Below are 23,570 nucleotides of genomic sequence, written 5' to 3'. Positions count from 1 at the left end.
GGGGCAGGAAGCAGGAGCCAGCGGGCGGCGTGGCTCATGCTGAGCGCCCTTCTGGGGCTGAGCCCTGAGGATCTTGGCCTTTGTGAGATGGGAGTCCTGGCCCCAGGACACCCACACTGGCGCCCCTGCTTTCTGGTCTGAAGGCAGCCCCCACGGTGGGGGCACACCTGGGGTCGCCCCTGTAAAAGCAGTCTGCTGGTGAGGGCCTTGTGAGTGGGCAGAATCGTGATCGAGTTGTGCCTGTGGGTGCAAATTCATGTGACTCCTTGTTCCTCTGGCCTTTGCATTGGTGTTTGTGCCCCGGGGGACACGTATGCACTATGTATCTGCTGTGTTTATGTGGGTAAGGATGCCTTCCAGAGAGGGGGCTGCAGGGCGAGGCCCTGGGCCTGGGGTGGCCCAGGAAGGTGTTGTCTGTCGACTTGAGTGACCCTCCCCTCAGTACTACCAGATCCCTTCCTTGGCCTGACCACCTCCTTCAGTCTTGCCCACCACCAAGACCAGCCCCTCACAAATGCCAAGTGCCCATTGTGCCCATCCACCTCCTGTTCTGTCTTCTTTCCCCCAAAGGCCTCCCCAAGAGTTGAGAGCTCCGAGCTTTACACAAAGCTAGAGGTGTCTGCCCTTGTCCCTGTCCCCCAGAACCTCCAAGGTGTCACATGTCCCCGCTAGAAGCACCCACCAGGAGGTGGGGTGCCCTTGATGACTCACATCTTCAGGTAAGTGGCAGAGGATGAGCTCTGTCCGGTGGCCCACTGAGCTCTGGGTGGTTGCAAGTGTTAGTAGGCATTAGTCAGGTCTAGTCCCTGTGTGCAGGCACGGGAGGGACAATGGGCCTGAAAACCAGCCCCAGATTTCATGGCGCTGCAGCCTATTTGGAAAACTCTATATAACACACATGAAACTCAGGGCACATGAGACATTAGTCAGCAAAGTGCCATTTCATGGCCAGGGTAGATGGTAATGGTTATTCACAGAGCAGAAAGATCTGTGCATGGAAGAGGAACCAAGGAAAGCTTCCTGGAGGAGGTGGGGCTCCAGACTGGCTTTAAGGTATGAATGTGATTGGGACAAGAAGAGGAGCATTTTCAGGAATTCCAGGCAAAAGAATAGCAGGAGCAGAGGCTTGGAGATGGGAATGAGCGAGGGGTTTTGGAAGTTAGACAGACTGGAGAGATTACCTCCCCAGGTTACCAGCAGACACCTTCGTGGCCAGTGGCAAACACCCACCCGTTCCCACCCACCAGGACCCATTATCTGTGAGTGTGGGTCTGGGGGAAGCCTGGGTAGAGGTGTGGTAGGAGGGGGCTCTCTAGGTCTCTGGTAAGGTAGAGGAGGAGCTGCCTGGACCACATGCCTTTTCTAGCCTTTCAGGGGATTGGCTGTGGGCACTGAAATGGACAGTGACAGCCAGAAGCACAGGGGGCCAAGGAAATCAGGCTGCAAGCAAAAAGAGACTCCCTCGGCAGAGCCGCTCCCTGGGTTCTTGGTCCCCACTTCTGATGGCTTTCTAAAGGGTTGAGGGTCAGGCTGGGTCTTCGGGATCTAACCTCGAATAAAAATTTCCAACAAATTCCCCAGGGCCCTGTCCCGCCCTCACCTGGGTACAGACAGTGCAGCCCCGGGAGGCATAAACTTGACCCGTCTGGTCTCAAAGCCCCTGGGGCGCTTCCTCCCGGAGGCGGGGAGAAGGGTGTGGCCTCTGGGGCGTGGGCGGGGCCAGTGCTCCCAGCTTGGGGACTCGCAGGGTTCGCCCCTCCTGTTTCCTGTCCCTCCTTCACCCCAGCTCCCTCCACACCACCCCTTCTGGGGCTCCCTCACGGCCCCACCCCTACCCCTGCTTACTTTGGGGTCCAGAGACTGGCGCTACCATACCCAGCGCCCCAGCTCCTGCGGGTCCCCCGCCCCCACCCCCACCCCCACCCGATTCCAAAGCCGTCAGGTCGCGCTGGCCTCGCCCTCGCCACCCATCCGTCCACCCCAGTTCCTTGCCTGCCCCCACGCTTCCCTTCCCGTTCTCACGAGCCTGGCCCACCTCCCTCTCTCCGAAATTTCCCCTACTGCCTCGACTTTGTTACAGAGAGACAAAGACTCACATAGCCCGAAATAGACACCCCGAGCGGGGAGACACAGACCGTGTCCAGCCACACACGCACCCGCGCCCGCCCGCGCGCGCGCGCGTACCGGAGGCTGCGGTGGAGGGAGGCACACAGAGGAGGCATTTATCTGTGCACGCACGTAAACATCCACACCCACGGCCGCCGGCCGTGCCCACACCAGGGTGCAGACACACTCAGCGGTGAGACAAGGGCGCACACATCTATGGACTGCAGGGCACACCGCCTCCGGGGCACACCCACCACGGCCGCCCGGTGCCGGAGAAAGGCCTCCTCCGGGCTCGACTCCCGCCCCCCGCCACCACCACCCCCTCCACCCACCCCGGATTCCTTCCCAGCGAAATGTTTCCCTACTTGGCCTGCCAGGTCTCTGGGGAAAAGGGCCTCAGAAATGCGGCAGGAGCCACTTGGGGGCAAAGTTGGAACGGCCTGTTCCCGGCCTGTTCCCTGCCGGCGAATTCCCTAAGCGAAAAACTATTTGCGGCGAGAGAGGCCGGGTGGCCGGCGAGCCCCCCGGCCGCCTCCCCTCGCGTCCCCTCCCCGCGCCGCCGCCGCTGCCGCCGCCTCCCCGCGGCCCTCGGGCGGCCTCGGGCAGGCGGCGCCGCTGCCCAGCGGCCCGGAGCCGCGCTGGCCGGCGAGCCTCGCCGCTTATCTGCGCTGTTTGGGCCCGGCGAAGCTTGGGAAAGGCAGGCTTCTCCGTCCCCGCCGAGTCAACAGGCGGACCCCGGGCCGCCGGACTATTTCTGTCTTATCAGTGCAGGAATGCGGCAGCCGCGGCGGCTGGCGGGCGGCGGCGGCGGCGGCGGCGTGGGCCGTGGGCCGTCAGGGCAGCCCTGAAGGGGCCCCCTCCCCACTCCGCTCGAGTAGAAGTGTGAGAGAGCCCAGCAGGACTCAGAGGGGAGAGTTGGAGGAAAAAAAAAAAAAGGCAGAAAAGGGAAAGAAAGAGCAAGAGAGAGAGAGAGAGAGTGAGAGGCGCCGCTGAGCCCACCCCGATGGCCGCGGACGAAGTTGCCGGAGGGGCGCGCAAAGCCACGAAAAGCAAACTTTTTGAGTTTCTGGTCCATGGGGTGGTGAGTGGGGGAAAAGTTAGCGGGGGAGGGCGAGCGAGCTGGCTCGGGCTGAATGGAGGGAAGGTCGGGAGGGGCCGGGAGGGGGCTCCCGCTCCCCCCACACCCCACCCCACCCCTCTAGCGGGAGCGTCGCGGCCCAGCGGGCCCGGCCCCAGCCCCGTGCCGGCGCGCCCTGGGGGCGCCCGAACACGTCGTCAGGCGGCTTGGCCGGCGATGGGTGCCCCGGGGCGGGGAAGGCAGGCGTTTGCATGGGTTCCTGTCAGGGGCTTGGGGGTAGAACTTGGGGACGGTCTCCCCCAAAGTGAGTGGGTGGGTGGGTGGGTAGGTGGGTCCCCTGTGGGGACAACCCGATGGGTTGTCTTCCCTTCTTTTCCTGGTGGAGCCCAGGTGCGACCCCTGCCCTGGGAGTGGGGGGTGGGGGGACTTGGCATCGCTGCGCTGGGCTGCTTGTTCATCAGTTGGGACAGTGTCTCGGGAGCAAGGAGCAGGTGACCCTGGCGGCGCTGTGAGTGGGAAGCTCTGGGGCTGAACCACCTTTGCATCCTGGGCTGAGGGCTCCGGGGCTCTGCCCCTGGCCTCTGCCAATCAGGGCCAGAGAGAGGCCCTCTCTAGGGGCAGACCCCAGGTTAAGGGGTCTGAGGATCCTGTGGCAGCCTCCACCACCAGAAGCTGATGTCCTTAACACCTCAAAGGTGTGAAGGAAGAGCTGGAGTCAGGGACGGGAGGCCTGGAGACATGAGGGGCAGGTTTAGAAGGCCCACTGGGAGCCTGAGTGAGCCCAGGGAGCCTGAGGGGGTGGGGACGGGTTGGAAGGGCTGTGGCATAGAAGAGGCAGAGGCTCCAGGACTTGGGACGGCCACTGGTGCTGAAGCCGGGCAGAAAGGAAGCAGTCAGGTTTACTATGGCCAAATTTGGTTGTGACCCCAAGGAAGGCACGTTCTCAGTAAGAGAGGCCAGAGCCCCTAAAATGTTGGCCCTTCAGGCAGGTCACCCATCCCTGCTGGCCAGCACAGCCTTCTAGGGGCTCTGGAGGCCTCCCTCTTGGGGCCTCCTTAGCAGATCAGTGAGTACCACCCGCCTCATTAAATGGGAGAGCAGCTGATGAGGAAAGGGGCTTTCCCAAAGCAGCCTGTTCTCCAGGCCCATGGGTCCCTGGGCTAACTCCAAGGGGTCCCCATGTTGGTTAGCCTCATGACCAGCCCTGATCTTGCTGCCTGGGGTGTCCCAATAAAAGGCCCATCTAGGAGTGAGAGAGTCTATACATGTGGATTTTTTTTTAAGTCAACTCACTGCTTCAGTTCTTGGGTGGCCTGAGCCCCACTCCCAGCGCCCTGTCTGTGCTGGCAGGGAGTGGCGGGCCTGGGTTCCATTATGGGCCACCACCCTGGAGGTGTGAGTGACAGGGTCAGGTGGGGTGGGGGAGGCAGACACATGGACAGGCAGGTCTCACTGCTGAGGCTGTGACGGGCAGAGACAGCTGGTTGGCTGGGGGTTAGGGTTAGACACGGCGGGCAGGAGGGACCCGGGGGAGGGGGGCAATGCGAGGAGATTCACTAGGCTCAGGGGCAGGGCGCTTCCCTGTTCTGGGGAGCAGCTGCACCCCTGGGGTGGAGTGGGTGGCGCTCAGACAGTATAACAGGGGCACAGGGTCTGCGACCGTGGCTCTCTGCTCTCCTTCCTGCTCTCCTGGCCCCCGTCCACATCCTGGCCACCCTCCGCTTGACAGCCCCTTGGGCCCTCCCCAGCCTCTCTTCTGGAATGGGACAAGTGAGGTTTTACGAGTCTGTGGAACACTTCACTCGATGCACTGGGTTGTCATCTATATCCCAGTTGAGCACCCGGGTAGCAGCAAGGGCGCACACCTGCCTCACCTGCCTCCCCGTGCCCCCTGGGAACCCAGACTTCTGACCTCACTGGGGTAGGGTGGGGAGTAGTTGTAGTCTGTAGGATGGGGCCATCTCTGGTGATTCAGGCAGACAGCAAGGGAGAGAGAGATATAAGAGAAAATGTCCATACTTTTGACCTACCCAAGCCCTCTGGACCACCCATCACCAGTTAAGCCTCATAGCCCCCCTCCCCTCAAGGAGAATTCTGGTGAGGTCTAACCTCAGCCCCTCAAGCTGCTTCTAGCCCTACCTCCAAGCCTTCACCCTGAGAATAAATTATGCAGGTGGGCTAATTCAGCCAAGCCCCTGAAGGTAGAGGCTGGGAATCAGAGCAAGGGGGCAGGGATTGGGACGGAGGGGTCAAAAGCAGGGCCCCAGAGAGGAAAGTGGGTGGAAGGCAGGGAAGGCAGGACCCCCTGGAAATGGACTGGGAAGCAGGCAAACGGGAAGGCAGACGGCAGAAGTCCGGAGCAAGAGAGCCAGCCCTGAACTAAACGAAAGCAGCAGAGAGAGCACAAACCCCGGGCCCCTCAGGAAAGGGCCTTGCACGACCTTGGCTAGGTTGCCTCTCTCCTTGAGCCGCGGTTGCCTCATCCGTCAAGTGGGGATAGAAGGCCCTCAGTCCGTCTTGCAGAGGAGCGTGTGGATAGGAGCATCCTTTGAAAAGGTTGAAAGGCGCCATTAATATTCATCTTCGCGGCACCTTCCGCAAATCCGAGGCTGGCGATGCCCTGTGCAGTTAGTTGCCTGGCTTCAGTTAGCTTCCTGCAGCGAGACGCAAGCCACCACCACCACCCCCCCCCCCGCCCCCTCCGCCAAAGCCGCGCGATTCCGGCGCCCCCGCCCCTCCCCACCCCTCCCAGCCCCATCGGCATCGCGCCGTTGGCAGCAGGGTCACGGGTCGGGGGGCTCGGGGTTCGGGGGGAGACGTAGCTCCGCGCGCCTGGAGCCCGGAGCCCTGGTTCTGACCGCCGGGCGCCTGTGTCTGCTTCACGCCCCCCCGACCCCCCTCCCCAGCGCCCCGGGATGCCGTCTGGAGCCCGGATGCCCCACCAGGGGGCGCCCATGGGCCCCCCGGGCTCCCCGTACATGGGCAGCCCCGCCGTGCGACCCGGCCTGGCCCCCGCGGGCATGGAGCCCGCCCGCAAGCGAGCAGCGCCCCCACCCGGCCAGAGCCAGGCCCAGAGCCAGGGCCAGCCGGTGCCCACCGCCCCCGCGCGGAGCCGCAGGTAAGCGGGGGTGGGGGTGGGGGGGGTGCCCAGCGCGGAGGGGGCGGACGCGGGACCCGGAGGGACGGGGTGGGAAGCCCGGGCGGAGAGGGGTCAGCAGGGAGCAGGCGTCCCGGGTGGGATGCTTTCCCAGGAGGTGGGCTGAGGGGGCACTGGCCCGGTTCCTTTGTGTGCCCACACCGTGGAGACAGGCGGTGACCGTCGCGCCCTTCTCCTTGTCACCTGCTCTGTCCCTCTCTGCACCCCAGTCCCCTGGTTCTCGGGGGATGGAGGCGGGGCTGTGGCACCAGGGCTCAGGGGCGAGCTTTACACTGCGGTTCCTAGCGCGGTTGTCCAGTGCGCCTTCCTCAGAAACGCCCCTGGCTTGACTCCTCGAAAGCCCCACTCCGGATCTTGTTAATCTGAATCCCTGGCCAGTGGCGGGAGAGCCTGGGATTTGCCCCATGGTGGGCAGTCTCTGCCCCCTGGCGCTGTCTGGTGATTCTTGGGCACTCAAATGTTGAGGAGTTGCCATGGTCTGTCTTCTGGACGGGTCTGCCCTCAAGCCACCAAGGGCCAGCCTGTTTCCTTGTCTGAGCCAGCCCCAAAAGCCCCTGCTGGTGCCTGGCAAGAAAGATACCCCTCTGGGTTTCACTGTTTAGCCAAACACACATGCTTCCTTTTGCACACCAGATGGAGTCCTATAAAAGGTGCAATGTGGATTTTACCTCATTATTAAATATTTTTTTACATGTCAAGGAAAATTCACCATTTATAGGAAGCCCATGAGGAATTCTTTGCAAAGTGAGTCATTCTTTTGTAGAGTCCCTGATTTATCTTGTACAACTGGAGAGTTTCACAGAGATAGTTTCTTCAAAACAAACCAGACCTTTAGTGAAACCTGCTTGTCTAGCCTTGAATAGATTTTTGGCCAGGGCCGGGGCAGTGGTTGAGACCACCACACGGGGGCAGTATGCAGCCATTCCCTAGGCTGGGTTCTAATTTCTACTCGCCAAGGGTTTTCTGGGGTTGCTTCTGGGAGTCGGAACCCGCTAGTAGATCCAGCAGAGTTCAAGTCCCAACTGCTACCCCAGGTCCAGCCCACCAGCCACACCCCAGAGGGGAACATCCGTACCCACTCTATCTGGATACCTGTGGGTATGTCCCTGGGCCCTGCTGGCAGGTGGTCCAAGGGCATGAGCACCCCCTGCCCATCAGGGTCCCCTTCCTAGCCGAGGGTGGCTGGGGTGCTGGTCCTCACCAGCTTCACACCATCACTTCCTGCTTCTGGAATGGGGCAAGGGGGTCAGCTCCCCTCCCCACCAGCTCAGCCACCTTGGACTGTGTGCCCCTTCTCAGAGGAGGGGAAAAAAAGTCCTCACAATGCATCCCCCCACTCTGTCCTTGCCTCTGCCCAGCTTTCCCCAAACATTTCTGCAGCGCCCCTGCTCCGAGCCCCTTCCAAGGCTAATTTCTCTGGATCTGGGGATGTGGCGGGGCAGAAAAGGGGCTCCCAGGCCAGAGAAAGGACAGAGTCACCTCCGCTCCCCATGAGAGGACAGAACCACACACGGCCGGCGCCGGCATAGCCCCTCGGGCGGGCAGATGAGCGGGCTGTGGGAACCCCAGCCAGGCGGCGGGCTGAGATGTCGGGATAATTTAGCAGGTGGCCTCGTTACTCCCAGATCTGTCGCCATGGTAACCTGGTTTTTTCTTTAAAAAATGTACAGTGCCAAGAGGAGGAAGATGGCTGACAAAATCCTCCCTCAAAGGGTGAGTGCCTTTCACGGCAGCCCCCAGCCCACCCCACCCCCAACCCTTTGCTGCTCCGCCCTCCTCTCCCCCCTACTCCCCGCCACCACCACCCCGGGCCACCTCCCCTCCCCCCTCAGGAGCAGCGCTTCAACATCATAGTCACTTTCACTTTTTTTGTTTAAAAAGCTAATTAAGAAATGAGGCTCCCCCAGGGCCAGAAGGATGGGGTGGGGCAGAGGGGAGATGCAGAGCCAGAGGGGGTAGGATCCTGGGTCTGGGGGGGCTGCAGATTGAATTCCAGCAGTCTGCAGAGACATAAAGGCAGGGGACAAAGAGGGGCTGAGGGCTTGGGGACCACAGGCTGGCAGAGGAGAGAAGGGAACAGAAGCTGGCCGGAAGGCCCAGCAGCGTAAGGAGACCCAGGCCTAGCTGGGTCTGGAGGACGGCTGAGACCCCAGCTCGAGCAGAACATCTGGGTGAGATGTCACTGTAGGCCCAAGCCGAGACATCTCCTGTCTCAGGGACCCCAGGGGCCCCTGACCACTTCACAGGTGCCCAAGGGAACCCAGAGGCTGTGTGACAGGGAAAGGACAGGATGAGGAGGTGAAGCCCTAAGCACTTGCTGGCCTCCATGGTTGCTCCGGCCTCCCCTAGTGATGAAATGCATGGATCTCCCTAGTGGGAGCAGCAGTTTCATCCCTGTAACATCCAGGCCTTCATGGCTGGATTCAGAGGTCCCGTCTGCGCTGTCCAAGTTCCCTGCCCTGAATGTGGCCAGCTCCCCACCTGCCACACTCGCACACTCCTGGGGCCACGTGACACCCGCACGTTCCAACCTGCAAGACTGGCTGAGCCCCTGGTTCCCTGCCTCGCTTCCTGCCCACTTCCAGATCCGGGAGCTGGTCCCGGAGTCCCAGGCTTACATGGACCTCCTGGCGTTTGAGAGGAAACTGGATCAGACCATCATGAGGAAGCGGGTGGACATCCAGGAGGCTCTGAAGCGGCCCATGAAGGTGCCTTGGGTTGGGGGAGAAGCCGGGGCTGGCCCCCTGGGAACTGGCTCTGTATGACACTGTTTATCTCTACAGCAAAAGCGCAAGCTGCGTCTTTATATCTCCAATACTTTTAACCCTGCGAAGCCCGATGCCGAGGATTCTGACGGCAGCATCGCCTCCTGGGAGCTGCGGGTGGAGGGGAAGCTCCTGGATGACGTACGTCCTGGCCCAGGTCTCTCCAGGTGTCCTGGGGTGGGTATGGGGCTGAGCTGAGGCCGGTACTGGACGTGTGCACTGAGGGCTGGGGAAGTCAGCCCTGGCTGCGGGAGGGTGGTCCAGAGAGACGTGCCCAGGCCTGCTTCTGACTGTGTGGCCCTACCTGGCCAGCCCCTACCCGCTCCCAACTCACTCTGCCACCGTGGGCCCTGTTCCGCGCCCACGGTCCGTGCCTCTCCCACAGCCCAGCAAGCAGAAGCGGAAGTTCTCTTCCTTCTTCAAGAGCTTGGTCATTGAGCTGGACAAAGACCTCTATGGCCCTGACAACCACCTCGTGGAGGTAAGAAAGACCCAGACCCCTCCTGCCCTTGAACTGGCCACAGGCCACTGTCCTAAAGAACCTAGAATGCAGTCCCGTTAGTGGCGCAGACGTGGGTCGGGGACCCCCTCCGCCAGGCCCCCAGTCCTGCACCCAGAGCTCCAAGGCCCCACCAGCTCAGACGGGCCTGTGAGGTGACTCAGCTCCTATCCCTGGACAGTGGCACCGGACACCCACCACTCAGGAGACGGATGGGTTCCAGGTGAAGAGGCCGGGGGACCTGAGTGTGCGTTGCACGCTGCTCCTCATGCTGGACTACCAGGTGCGTGCCCTCACTCCCAGACACCGCTCCCCCCAGCATCCCGCCTCCTGTACCCTTCTCCTAGCTGGGGTGGGCCATGGCTTGCAAGCTGTATGCCCTGAGAGACCCCATTCTCCCCTCCACCCTGCCTGCTCCAGAAGCTTGTTTCCAAGGAGCCTAGGCCCCGCAGCCCCCGAGTCCTGAGTCCCTAGCCCCTCCCGCTCTCTTTTTGTCTCATTTTCTCATGGCCTCCTTGGCTCAGCCTCCCCAGTTCAAACTGGATCCCCGCCTGGCCCGGCTGCTGGGCTTGCACACGCAGAGCCGCTCGGCCATCGTCCAGGCCCTGTGGCAATACGTGAAGACCAACCGGCTGCAGGACTCCCACGACAAGGAGTATATCAACGGCGACAAGTATTTCCAGCAGGTACCCTCTCCCCTGAGCCTGGGGCCACGGGGAGGGGAAGGGCCTCTGCTCGGGAACACCACCCTGCCTCCTTGACTCCATCGGGAATGATCTCAGAGCCGGAGACCGGGGTTCCCATCCGGGCTCTGTCACACCGCCCTGTGCTGCAGCCCGCCCGTCTCAGCACCCCCACCCCCCAGGTGAGGCCGATCGGGAACCCCAGAAAGCTAGCGGCTCTGGGGAACATGTTCTTGGCACCTGGAGCTAGGGCCCCCAGGTTCTGGCCCTGGGGCCAGTCGCCGGGTCCATCATCTAGCTGTTTGCAGCCTTGTTCCTTATCTTCACCACGCCTGTCCCGTCTCACCCACTGGGCAGTTAGGAGAATCAAACTGCTGTGGAAGTGATTCTGCCAAACTAGAGGTTATTATTAATATAACTTTAAAATAAATACCACAGGTAGACTTGAGTGGTGAAAACAACAGTCGATGTTTATTGAGCACTCGCCGCATGCCAGGCGCTGCTTCAGGCACTTCGTGTGTAACTGACGCATTTAATTCTAACAAGCCCCCTGAGATCAGTGCCCCTGCCTTCGGCTCCCAGAGATGGAGAGACTGAGGCCAACGTGTGAAGTTGAGCGGCTCGGGGTGGCGCCGTGAGCGGTGGAAGCAGGCCTCAGGCCCAGGGCCGGCCCCCGCCTCCCCATTGAGAGCTGGCTGCTCGGGGGGCCTTTTGAGAACGGAGGCTCTTTTGAGTGCACAGCAGGGAACCTCTTTTCTCCTACTGCAGATTTTTGACTGTCCCCGGCTGAAGTTTTCTGAGATTCCCCAGCGCCTCACAGCCCTTCTGCTGCCCCCTGACCCGATTGTCATCAACCATGTCATCAGGTGAGGGGCCCCCCAACCCTGCTTCTCAGAGCTGGGAGTCACTATGGTGGTCCCGCCGCCCCATCCCTCCCTCTGCCCACCCCCCACATCAGGCCTCGGAGGCCCTTGGCCTCCATCGGGGCAGCACGGACACCAAGGGCTGGCCTTCCCTGGCAGCGTGGACCCGTCAGACCAGAAGAAGACGGCGTGCTACGACATTGACGTGGAGGTGGAGGAGCCCCTGAAGGGGCAGATGAGCAGCTTCCTGCTGTCCACGGCCAACCAGCAGGAGATCAGCGCTCTGGACAGTAAGGTGGGGCTGGAGCCCAGCGCTGCAACAGGATGGGGACCCGACGGTGACGCACGCACAGACACAGCAGGACAAGGACGTGGGAGAGGACGGGAGGGCCCTGCCCTTGGGACCTGGAGCTCCGCCCGTGCCCCCTTCCCGGGGACTGCCCTTCCAGGGGACAGCGAGAGCCCCCTGCCACGCCCCCTCCCCGCCTCTCCCACCTCAGCCTGGGCAGGCGAGAGCACGTGTCTTTCTACCTGCAGATCCATGAGACGATTGAGTCCATCAACCAGCTCAAGATCCAGAGGGACTTCATGCTGAGCTTCTCCAGAGACCCCAAGGGCTACATCCAGGACCTCCTCCGCTCCCAGAGCCGGGACCTTAAGGTGAAGGGGACCTCAGGGAGCGCTGGGTAGAGACAAGCATGCGGGGGACACAGTGAATGTCGTGCGGGGGCGTCCAGACTCAGGATGACCCTGCTGCTCCCTCCCAGGTGATGACAGACGTGGCGGGCAACCCCGAGGAGGAGCGCCGGGCTGAGTTCTACCACCAGCCTTGGTCCCAGGAGGCCGTCAGCCGCTACTTCTACTGCAAGGTGTGAGGCCCGACCCCCCGCCCCTTCGGCTCCCCGCTCACCCCCAGAGAAACCCCCCAGCCTCCCCCTCGACATGGGGCCGTGCCTGCTCCCAGATGCTCCTCCAGGTGGGTGGGGCCCATCCTGTCACTCACCAGCAACTCATCACCTGCGCCTGCTCTCCTTTCCTTACAGATCCAGCAGCGCAGGCAGGAGCTGGAGCAGTCGCTGGTCGTGCGCAACACCTAGGCCCGCGGGGGAAGCGTGCCGCAGAGGGCCACTCGGCCCTGCCCCGGCCCGTCCCCGCGGGCCTGGCTGTCACCCCCGACACCTTGTGGGCGAGGCAGGGGCTGGATTAAAGGTCATTTACCTGATAACAGCCGTGTGGTCATTGGCAACTGGGGCGGGAGGAGGATTGAGGGGGGCGGGAAAAGGGCAGTGGGTCCCTCCGGGAAGCTCCCCACACCCTCCCTCAGAGTCTCCTTACTCCCATTTTTCCTAGACCTAAAAACAGTTTGGCAGAAGACACTTTTAATAACATTTTCTTATTAAAAAAAAAAAACACAGCGGCAAGCTCGCCCATCTGTCCATGCATCTTGCCTGCCTCCCCAGGCGGGGCCCGGCAGGGGCTGTGTGTGGAGGTGCGGGGCCCCGAGCACACTAGGTGCTGTTGGCCTGCTCCTGCTCGAACAGGGCCATGGCCAGCTGCGCACGGGCCCCCAGCCCCTCCAGGTTGCTGAGGCGGCAGCGGTGGTAGAGTTCCTCGCTGAGCCTAGGGCTGCAGTCCCGCAGGGAGAACTTCTGCACCAGCCCTGGCTCCACGGCCCGGAAAAGGTGGAGCCCTGAGAACCGGAGGAAAACATCCATCACCTCCAGCCCCTCCAGGGCTTCCTCCTCTTCCTGGCCTGCCAGGTCGGCGGCCAGCCGGGCTCGGGCAGCCAGGTAGTCCGCATTGTAGAAGCAGCCCTCTGCTGAAGCCTGCCGGTCAAACCTGCCCCCTCCGGCAGCCCCCCGGGCAGGGTCCGCACCCGGAGGGGATGGGGGGTCGGGGCCGGCCCCCAAGGGCGGTCTCTGTGGTGCCAGGGCAGGGTTGAACTCCTGGAAGTGGACTGGGAAGAAGGCCTGCCAGCCGGAGATGGCGTTCATGCGGCACCGGTTGAGGACCTCGGGCCCTGGCCTGGTCCACACGGTGGCAAGGAAGAAGAGCGTGTCCACGGGGTGCTTCTTGGAGACCACGTCCATGAGCCGCACCTGGGAAGGCGCCTCCGCTCGCACGGCGAGCCAGGCCAGCCTCGTCCCCGGGTACCGTCGTTCCAGCTCGGCCGCTGCCGCCTTCACCCCGACGAACGGGTCTGGGGCCCCTCGGCCCCCTTCCCGCGGCCCGTAGACCAGCAACAGGGTGAGTAAGGCGTGCTCTCGGGGCTCCAGGACCCCAGCCGCAAAGGCCTCCAGGAACGCGGGGGCCGCGGCGGCCTCGGCGGCCGGTAGTGGCAGCACCAGCTGCACGCGCGTGGCCTCGGTGACGTAGGGCATGGGCAGGATCTCCACGCGGCTCAGCGGCCGCAGCAGGCTGACCCTGCGCGCCAGCGCCCGCCGGTGCCCCCGCTGCGTCACGGCCTCCAGCAGCAGGTCCAGCGTGTACTCCATGCCCCGTGCTGGGTCGAAGCGCCGGTAGCCGTTGAGCAGCCGCTGCTTCTGGAAGCGCAGGCGGGGCTGGTAGCGCCGGTTCAGCTGCTCCAGGGCCGTCTCCACAGCGTCACCCACGTCTGCCCTGCTCGCCCCTTGCAGGGGGCACTTGGGGGCCCCGTCCGCGCAGGAGAAGGTGTGCTGCTCTGTGAAGTAGTCCCAGCCCAGGACCTCAAAACGGGAGTGCGGTGTGAAGGGGGCCGGGAGCCCAAGGGGCCAGCTCAGCCCCGCCTCCCCCTCGGGGGTCAGCGCGGTCAGGTTCCGGATCTGAGCCTAGGGCGGGAGGGACGCCCCATTAGCACCTGGCGAGGGAGTCAGGACCCCGGCACGCTCCAGCGTCCTGGGTTCTGAGGTCCACCCTGACTCCATCAACACTCAGTGAGGCCTGGCCTGTCTGTACGGGGCACACAGACCCACCATCTGCACACAGCTGCTGCGGGGAGGAGGACGGGGTGGGCAGAGTGCCGCTGTGGAGGGCAGGGGACCCTGACGTCTGGGGCTCCGCAGCCTTTCTCTTCCTCACTCACAGGACTCACGCTCTCTTCACAGAAGGAGACCTTCGTTTTCACCTGGATCCCACCTCGGGCAACCCCCTGCCATCAACTAGAGAATTCTTCTACCTTCTGCCCTTGGGTGTTTTAAGGACAGTGCTAGAAGTCCAGGGACTGCAGGGTTTCAGCGAGGCACTACTGGAGAGGAGAGAAACCCTTCTGGTGCCAAGCCCGCTCCTCAGAGCTCTCCTGCAGATCCTCTCAAGTGAACCCACACTGTGCCAGGAGCTTTCACCCAGAGCACCCGGAGCCCCTTCTCCCTGGGGTGCTTTTCACTGAGGTTCGGTCGGTACAGTCAGCCTCCTTCTGCCTCGCCCTGCCTCCCCTCTTGCTCATCTGTGAGCCCGGACGTTGGAAGCACCCTCTGACCTGCAACCCTGGGTCCCCCGCTCACCTGCAGCTGTTCTATCTCGCTGTAGGCCCGCTCCAGCTCCAGAGCACTGAAGCGCTTGTGGAGCCGGTACATGAGGGTTCCCTCGGAGACAGGGTGCACTGCGAAGGCACTCAGGAAAGCTAAGCTTCTCTCCGTCTCGGGGTCCCTATTTTTGGCCAGTTCAAATGAGCGATACTGCTGCCCCTGGAGGACCATGAAACCAATCAGTGCCACACATGGAGGAACTGCCTGGCCCAACTACCCCTGACCACCCTTGGCGCTCACGCCTGTGACTGCCACTGCCGCCAAGGCAGCAGGAAGGGCATAGGAGCTCATTCTGGGGTCCCCTCAACCTTCGGCTTACTCTCACCGGATTCTGGAGAAGAGAGTGCCCGCTAGGCAACTAGGATGACCTCGTCTCCCAAAGAATCCTGCTGTTTCTCGAAAGAATGACAGCTGAGAGCCAGCAGAGACGGCCAGGACTCCGGTTGAGGAGGAGGGCCCCTCTGGGATTGTCCCCTCTTCTCCAACCAACAGGGAGGCTCCCAGGCCACTCTCCTCCTCCAGGAGAGCAGTCCCCTCAATGGCACTCCCAGGTCACTGGAGACGGCGCAGGTGTTGGGCAGAGGGCAGAGGGCGAGGGGCCAGACGGGGGGAGACTGGTGAGGAAGGGACACCTTTCAGGCTTGCTCAGAAGGTCCCTGACAAGACGCCACTTTTGACGGCCCTAGGGATCTAAGGCTGCCAGAGGTGGGCAAGGGAGAACGAAAGGGGCAGTTAGAGCTGGGGAGGGCACAACGACCACCCCAGGAGCTGCCAGGAAAGAGCCGGCAGCCCCCCAGCCTCGAGACCAGCTGCTGGTCCCTGCTAATTTGTCAGGGATGGGGACTAACTTGCAAGGGCCTTCACCTGGTGTTGGGAGACACAGCCGATGCCCAGAGAGTCAATGAGGCAGCGGCCGAGCCACTCGTCAGGTCGGGCACTGAGAATGTCTCCGCGGCAGCCATCCAGATGTGGCCGCAGCCGAAGCAGGAGGCTCCGGGACAACAGGTAGCCAAAGCCCCCGTGGCAGTACCGGGCCTGCTCGCTGGCGCCGATGAACTCCTCCGCCCGGCCCAGGTACAGGTCCTGGTTGATGCTGAGGTGGCCGGCCAGGGCCGCCAGGCGGGGGGCCTGCACGTACGTGTCGTCCTGCATGATGAAGAACCAGTCGTAGTCGGCCCCGAAGTGCGTGTGAAGATGGCGCAGGGTCTCGGACATGAGCCAGGCTGGCCGTTCGTCCCCGTGAGACACCACCTGCATCCCTGCCGGGGTCCGGGCCCCTCGCTGCCCAGTGAAGTAGAGCAACCGGGGGAAGTGGTGAGCCACCGTGCGGTTCACAGCCACAGCCAGAGTGGACAGCGTGGCCCGGGACGTCAGGACAGCCACCAGCAACCGCTCGCGAGAGCCCAGCTCCGTCTGGATGTACCGAGTCCTGCAGGGAAACCAGTGTGCCAGGGTCAAATCCCTAATCTTTAGGAACCCAGCGTGTCCAGCGTATACCTCCCCTCAGGAATTAGTGAGCTGGGGATGAGACAAGAATGGGGAGACCTCCTCATCAACACTAATGAGCTACTGGAGAGAGCATCTACTGAGTAGCTGATGCTGGAACTGATCTCGGGGAGATGGATTAGATGGATTAGATGCAACTACTGCCCTGCTGAAGAACATCCAACCACTGACTTAACACCAACGGGTGAGGCTTTCTCAGGCCTGAGGAGGAAAAAAAACTGGAACCATGATGGAAAATAAGGCAGAGAACTGCTTCAGGAAGGCTAATGACGATTACCAGTGACCACGGATAGGAAGTGGAGGCACGGACTCGGAGCAACCCTGAAGTGGGGTGTGGGGATGATGCACACACGTGCACGTTAACTCTCACCTGAGCACCTTCTTGTAGGGCTTGTTGGGATCCCTGTAGTAGGGGACAATCCGGGGTTTGAAGTCTTCGTCGCTTTGGTCAAGCTGAGTTCTTGAGTCTAGACTCTGTGACCCTCCGGCTTCCCCCAGAGCCTCTACACAGGGATTGTCTCCCTCCCCCTGGATCCAGGACACTCGCAAGAGGCTCAGGCTGCACCCCAGAGACAGCCCTAGGATGAGGGGCAGTGCTGGTCGCAGCAGAGCCAACACTGAGCTCAGCCGCATGGTGGTGGGCCCGGCCATGTGTGTGCCCCAGAGGGCACAGCCTCAGGGATCAATCAGTGACCAACAGACTCTTTCAACAAGGGAGCCTGGGGCCAGTGAGGTCAACGAGAGAACAAGGTTGTGTTTGCTTCTGGGCCCAGAATCCCCAAGAAACTCCTGCCTTGTCTTCCGCTGTCAAGGTGCTGGTTCTAACCCTCAGTCCAAATGGTAGTAAATGTTAGAATCAATTTCACCCACTAATGGTGGGTCCTCTAGTCCAGAAGAGGAAGAAGTAAGACTCAGTCCTGCCAAACCTAACCCCCAAAGAAGGACTACATACATCTGGTGACAGTATCTAAGCAGAGAGATGGCAGCAACTGATAAAGCTGGGGTTAGGGAAAAGTACATTAGCCATCAAAACACCAGCACCCAGCTAGAGAAACCTAACTCCACAGGCCTTTCCCAAAGAGCATCTGGGAGGGGCATACATCTCACTCACTCACTGAAGGGGCTGCTGACCCCTGGGCAGTCACAGAGATGGAGCCCAGGCCTTCCTACTCTCTTCACCCGCGTTAAGAAAACACTCGCGCCAGAGGAACCCTTCCTCCCGGCAGTCAGGAGCCACGGGCACTGCGCACAGAGGTTCTGCCCCACCTAATGAGGTGGAGGGATGTGGTAACTCAGCACAGAGGACAGCCTCAGAGGAGCACAAAAGCTGATGGAGCTGCTGGGCAGGGCATTCTTCTCTGAATCCCCGGTGCTGAGAGCCCGAGGCTGCCCACCATCCTCCGAGAAGAGAAAGGAGGCCGGTGACAAGCCACTCTGGCTGTTGTCAAGAGCGATTCGGTGACTGCCTTTTCCCAAGGCCCCAGGCACCCGAAGCAAATCGAGAGGACGACAAGCAGCTGGCGCGGGCGGACGGATGCTCGGGTGTCAAGCCCGGCAACTCCCCGCCCCACGTCTCCCTCTCAGCCGTTACTGACCAGCCTCAGGCCCAAGAAAGGAGGCCCAGAGCGAGACTGGTCGTCTCGCAGCAGAAATAAGAACTGGCTGCGTCACGGGCTGTCAGAGGAAGTGGGACAGGGAGGCTCCGTTCGGGCGACGTGGGGAGAGGGCAAAGACCCCGCTCTCAGGCTCAACCGGGCGGCGGACACCCAGGGACACCCCGGGGGCCGGCCAAGGGGAGGCCCCTGCGGCCGGGCCGGGGGAGACGGCGGGCCAATGTAAGGGGCGGCCGCCGGCCGGGGTATGCCCGGTCCCGGGGAGCTCCGGGGGGCGAGGACGTGGAGCTGGGACCGGAGCTGGGGTCGCTCCTATCGAGCGACAACCCCTTGCAGGGTTGTGGGGAAGGACGCGAAGGGGAGAACAGACCCCAGGGTTCCGCCGAAGCGCCGGCTCCGCCACCGCAGCCGCTGCCACCTCACAGCCCGGCCCACTCCTTCCTTTTCCGCTCGCTGTCAGTCCCCGTCTCTATGGTGACCGCATCCGGCCGCTCGCTCCGCCTTCGCCCTCTCTATGGTCGTCCCGCCCCGAGTCGGCGCCGCTAGCGGGCCGGGGTAGGTGAAGAGCTCACCGTCCACCCTCCTCCGCCCGGAGCCGGGGCGCGTTCCGCAGCCCCTATTGTGAGTGGACCCAGCCTGAATCGGAAGATGACCCAGATCTTCAACCTCGACTCCCTTCTACCCTAGGAAAAAACTCTTCTAACCTTCGATGAGCGCGTTTTCTACCTCCATGGACTACTACTCCCAGCGAGCTTTCCAAACCCCATCACCTACTCAGGTTATTTCAGAAATGTTTGTTGTTTGGTCGATGAGGTGGGCATGGTCCCTGCCCTCAGTTGGAGACGGGTATTAAACACACATTGACAAAAAATAAAAATAAACATTTACGTTTAGGTCGAAATTACAAACTGTCCGAAGTAACAGAAAAGTAAAGACTCTAGTGGAGAAGTGTAGCAGGAAGAATTAGACTCAGGATTTGGGAATGCTGCGATCCAAAATTCAGTACGTTACCCAGGCAAAAAGAGGAAGCCCGGAAAGAGGAAGACTGGCCCAAGAACTGGGAAGGCCAAAGCAGCTAAGGCTGCTGAGTGAGGGGACAACAGGTTAAGGGAGCCTGGAAGGCAGGTGGGCCTTCAAGGAACTATGGTGGGTTCCCACCCATGATGGCACATTTCTAGGGGGCAATTTGGAAATGCAGGAAGGCAGTTTTGTTGTCAAAGAATTGAGGGGAGAATGCTACATGTACATTGCAAGATTGTATCGCATTAGAATTGTTTTACACAGCTTTCAAATGTCCTACAAAGATTCATTTTAGAGGGGGGAAAATGGTTAAAATCATCTACTTTTTGAGTCTGTTTAATATGTAACAAGTAATTTTGCAGAGTTGTAATGTGTGCTGAATTTTCAAAGAATGTAACTATCATGTAAATAGAAAGAAGCCTGTACTTCAGTTTTGTCCCTGAATGTACTTGTTACCATTTTGTAACAAGTAGTGACTATTGATGTTTTCCAGCACAGGGAAGTAACTTGTGAAGGATTTCCTTTTCTTCTTCTGTTATCATTACACTGTGATTTTTTGAAATTTATGTGTGTAGTTAGGTTGTCACAAACGAACTTTATTTCAAAAGAGGAAAAAAGGTGTTACTTGAAAAGTTCCTTATTAAAAGAGAACATTGGGCCTGGTAGAGTCAGGAACCCATTCTAGGAGGCAAGTGGGATGGAACACAGCAGCACGGCTCCCCTTCACTCTTTTGGACTTACTTTCAGATTGACTGCGATTTGGTCTCCCCTCAGCAACTGGCACATGGTAGGTGGTAAATGGTTTTTAGGCTCCAGACCAGCGTTGTCCATTAGAAATACAATGTGAGCCATATATGTAAACTTTAAATATTCTGGGGCTAGGCTGTTTAGTTGCTCAGTCATATCTGACTCTTTGTGGCCCCTTGGATTGTAGCCCATTAGGCTCCTCTGTCCATGGACTTTCCCAGGCAAGAATACTGGAGTGGGTTGCCATTTCCTACTAGGAGTGGGATTGCTGGATCATATGGCAACTGTATTTTTAGTTTTTTAAGGAACCGCCGTACTGTTCTCTATAGGAGCTGCAATGGTTTACATTCCTACCAACACTGTAGGAGGGTTCCTTTTTTTCCACACCCCCTCGAGTTTAATTATTTGTAGATTTTTTTGATGATGGCCATTCTGAAGTGCTACCTCATTGTATCATTTCTCTAATAATTAGTGATGTTAAATTTCTTTTCATGTGGCCACATTTCTTTTTTTAAAAAAGCAAAGAAAAAAATAAAAATAAAAAAGCAAAGAAACAGGTAGAATTAATTTTAATATTTTATATTAAATATATCCCAAATATTAACATTTGACCACGTTATTGTTCAGTTGCTCAGTCATGTCCAACTCTTTGAGACTCCATGGACTGCAGCACGCCATACTTCCGTCCTTTACCATCTCCTGGAGCCTGCTCAAACTCATGTCCATTGAGTTGGTGATGCTATCCAAGCATCTAGTCTTCTTGTCCCCTTCTCCTCCCGCCTTCAATCTTTCCCAGCATCAGGGTCTTTTCCAGTGGGTCAGCTCTTGGCATCAGGTGGCCAAAGTATTGGAGCTTCAGCTTCAGCATCAGTCCTTCCAATGAATATTTAGGATTGATTTCCTTTAGGATTGACTGGTTTGATCTCCTTTCTGTCCAAGGGACTCTCAAGAGTCTTTTTCCAATGCCACAGTTTGAAGGCATCAAGTCTTTGGCACTCAGCCTTCTTTATGGTCCAACTCTCACATCCATACATGACTAGGGGGAAAACCATAGCTTTGACTAGATGGACCTTTGTTGGCAAAATAATGTCTTTGCTTTTTAATATGCTGTCTAGGTTGGTAATAGCTTTTCTTCTAAGCAGGAGAAATTTAATGGTTGCAGTCACCATCTGCAGTGGTTTTGGAACCCAAGAAAATAAAGTCTCTCACTGTTTCCCCATCTATTTGCCATGAAGTGATGGGACCAGATACCATGACCTTAGTTCTTTGAATGTTGAGTTTTAAGCCAGCTTTCTCACTCTCCTCTTTCACTTTCATCGAGAGAGGCTCATTAGTTCCTCTTCGCTTTCTGCCATAAGGGTGGTGTCATCTACATATCTGAGGTTACTGATATTTCTCCCATCCGCCTTGATTCCTGCTTGTGTTTCACCCAGTCTGGCATTTCCCATGATATACTCTGCATATAGAGTAATCAATATAAAAATTGAGATATTTTAATCTTTTTCCTATCCACATGCAATCTTCAAAATCACCCCCACCTCATGCATATTTCATACTTACAGCATATCTCAGTTCAGACTAGCCACATTTCAAGGGCTCCATAGCCACATCTGGCTAGAGGCTACCACATTGAACAGCAAAGTTCGAGACCTTTAAGTTTCTAGGTAACTCTGGATGAAACATTTCCTCCCTTGGGTCTCAGTTTCTTTGTATTTTAAATGAAGAGGCTGGATGCTGCTTCCTGTTCCAGCACTGACCTTCAGTGATTTTCATATTTAGCCAGGCCTTTTCTCCTCTGATCTCTCTCCGTCTTATTTCCCCATTTCTTTCCCCTTCAAATCCTAAAAGATGATGCTGTTTAAGTGCTGCACTCAATATGCCAGCAAATTTGGAAAACTCAGCAGTGGTCACAGGACTGGAAAAGGTCAGTTTTTATTCCAATCCCAAAGAAAGGCAATGCCAGACAATGTTCAAACTACTGCACAATTGCACTCATCTCACATGCTAGCAAAGTAATGCTCAAAATTCTCCAAGCCAGGCTTCAACAGTACGTGAACCAAGAACTTCCAGATGTTCAAGCTGGATTTAGAAAAGGCAGAGGTACCAGATATCAACATCCATTGGCTCATTTAAAAAAAAAAAAAAAAAGAGTTCCAGAAAAACATCTACTTCTGCTTTATTGACTACACCAAAGCCTTTGACTGTGTGGATCACAACAAACTGTGGAAAATTCCTAAAGAGATGGGAATACCAGACCACCTTACCTGCCTCTTAAGAAATCTGTATGTAGGTCAAGAAGCAACAGTTAGAACTGGACATGGAACAATGGACTGATTCCAAACTGGGAAAAGAGTATGTCAAGGCTGTATATTGTCACCCTCCTTATTTAATTTATATACAGTGTACATCATGGGAAATGCTGGACTGGATGAAGCACAAGTGAAAAGGAACTAAAGAGCCTCTCTCTTGATGAAAGTGAAAGAGGAGAGTGAGAAAGTTGGCTTCACCTCAACATTCAAAAAACTAAGATCATGGCATCTGGTCCCATCACTTCATGGCAAATAGATGGGGAAACAATGGAAACAGTGAGAGACTTTATTTTCTTGGGCTCCAAAACCACTGCAGATGGTGACTGCAGCCATGAAATTTCTTCTCCTTGGAGGAAAAGCTATGACCAACCTAGACAGCATATTAAAAAGCAAAGACATTACTTTGCCAACAAAGGTCCATCTAGTCAAAGCTATGGTTTTCCCCCTAGTCATGTATGGATGTGAGAGTTGGACCATAAAGAAGGCTGAGTGCCAAAGACTTGATGCCTTCAAACTGTGGCATTGGAAAAAGACTCTTGAGAGTCCCTTGGACAGAAAGGAGATCAAACCAGTCAATCCTAAAGGAAATCAATCCTAAATATTCATTGGAAGGACTGATGCTGAAGTTGAAGCTCCAATACTTTGGCAACCTGATGCCAAGAGCTGACTCACTGGAAAAAGACCCTGATGCTGGGAAAGAATGAGAACAGGAGGAGAAGGGAACAACAGAGGACGAGATCTTTGCATGTTGGACATGACTGACTGAACGGAACTGAACTTTTCCTTCATGCCCAGGTCTGTCCCCTGCAAGAGACCTAAACCCTGGGTGAGAATGGCAGAACTTCTAACTTTTCTAGGCCACTCTTACTGTGCTAGAGGAGACTTTGCCCAGCAACTGTTAATTTATGGGAAATCATGGACGTGATTGGTTGGTCTGCAGGTAGGTTTAGAGAACTCGTTAGTCCTTGCCATCCCAAGTCACTTTACAGAGCTGGAGTGGTTCCCAGTACCAGAAGATTTGAGCTTCAAACACTGGTACTGTTTCCTACCAGCAGTGTTATTTTTTTAATAGCACTGTGCCTTTATTTCCAATCTGTAAAACTGTATTTATACCCACTTTAGAGTCTGTTGGGGGAATTAAATTTGATGGCATAAATGAAGGAGTATAATTATGTTAGTTATCTGTAACCTGAAACCTGCCTGTGACCAGGCATTTTAATGAGGCTGGGAGAGGCAGGCATATTGTAGACCTCCCAGGAGGCTAGGTGCTTGCATGAGTAATTTTATGTGAACCACAATCATATACAACTTCCTTGTTTCATAAAGAAGGGCACTGCAAGCAGTTAACTACTGTCTGTATATCTCCACCTAGAACAATGCTTTGGCCCATATGGCACTTATTACCTACATGTCATGATCTGTTTCCTTTTTAAATTTTTCATCTTGTCGGTTGAAAAAAAAAAAAAAGCACAGTGTGAGAGTTGTGAGTTAAGTTTTATTTGGGGGCCTAATGAGGACTATAGCCCAGGAGACAGCCTTTCAGATAGCTCTGAGAAACTACTCTGAAGAAGTAGGAGAGGTGAGTATATACATGATTGGTGGCTGGTGGAAGTGGTGGGGGGAGGGGTATGTGCAGTCAAACACATTTTGGCAGAAGGTTGTTCCTAGCCACAAAGAGCAGATGTCTCCACTTTTTTAGACATGAGAAGATGCAAGAAATT

At 57.8% G+C, this 23,570-nt stretch overlaps 2 protein-coding genes across 5 annotated transcripts; one reads left to right on the top strand and one right to left on the bottom strand.

Annotated features, from left to right (window-relative positions):
* Positions 1 to 2,837: 2,837 nt before the first annotated feature.
* Positions 2,838 to 12,376, top strand: SMARCD3 (SWI/SNF related, matrix associated, actin dependent regulator of chromatin, subfamily d, member 3). Its single transcript, XM_052639111.1, has 13 exons — positions 2,838 to 3,187; positions 6,091 to 6,302; positions 8,012 to 8,054; positions 8,927 to 9,049; positions 9,125 to 9,247; positions 9,492 to 9,587; positions 9,787 to 9,888; positions 10,130 to 10,291; positions 11,057 to 11,154; positions 11,311 to 11,446; positions 11,689 to 11,811; positions 11,919 to 12,020; positions 12,195 to 12,376. The coding sequence occupies exons 1-13, from the start codon at positions 3,110 to 3,112 to the stop codon at positions 12,246 to 12,248; spliced, it is 1,452 nt and encodes a 483-aa protein (XP_052495071.1). The 5' UTR covers positions 2,838 to 3,109; the 3' UTR covers positions 12,249 to 12,376.
* Positions 12,204 to 18,193, bottom strand: CHPF2 (chondroitin polymerizing factor 2). 4 transcript variants are annotated; one of them, XM_052639109.1, is made up of 5 exons: positions 16,531 to 18,193; positions 15,906 to 16,083; positions 15,519 to 15,800; positions 14,631 to 14,813; positions 12,204 to 13,958 (listed from the first exon to the last, which is right to left on the bottom strand). In XM_052639109.1, exons 1-5 carry the CDS (start codon positions 16,809 to 16,811, stop codon positions 12,660 to 12,662), a joined length of 2,223 nt encoding a protein of 740 aa, XP_052495069.1. In that variant the 5' UTR covers positions 16,812 to 18,193; the 3' UTR covers positions 12,204 to 12,659. The 4 variants fall into 4 exon arrangements, with proteins under 4 accessions (XP_052495069.1, XP_052495070.1, XP_052495068.1 ...); XM_052639110.1 differs by having other exon boundaries at positions 15,519 to 16,083; positions 16,531 to 16,738; positions 18,144 to 18,190; XM_052639108.1 differs by having other exon boundaries at positions 15,519 to 16,083; positions 16,531 to 16,879; positions 18,144 to 18,185.
* Between the last annotated feature and the right edge of the window lie 5,377 nt (positions 18,194 to 23,570).

This window comes from Budorcas taxicolor, chromosome 4 (genome assembly GCF_023091745.1).
Source record: "Budorcas taxicolor isolate Tak-1 chromosome 4, Takin1.1, whole genome shotgun sequence".
NCBI classification, from domain to species: Eukaryota; Metazoa; Chordata; class Mammalia; order Artiodactyla; family Bovidae; genus Budorcas; species Budorcas taxicolor.
This window is presented reverse-complemented; position numbering and strand designations above follow the sequence as displayed.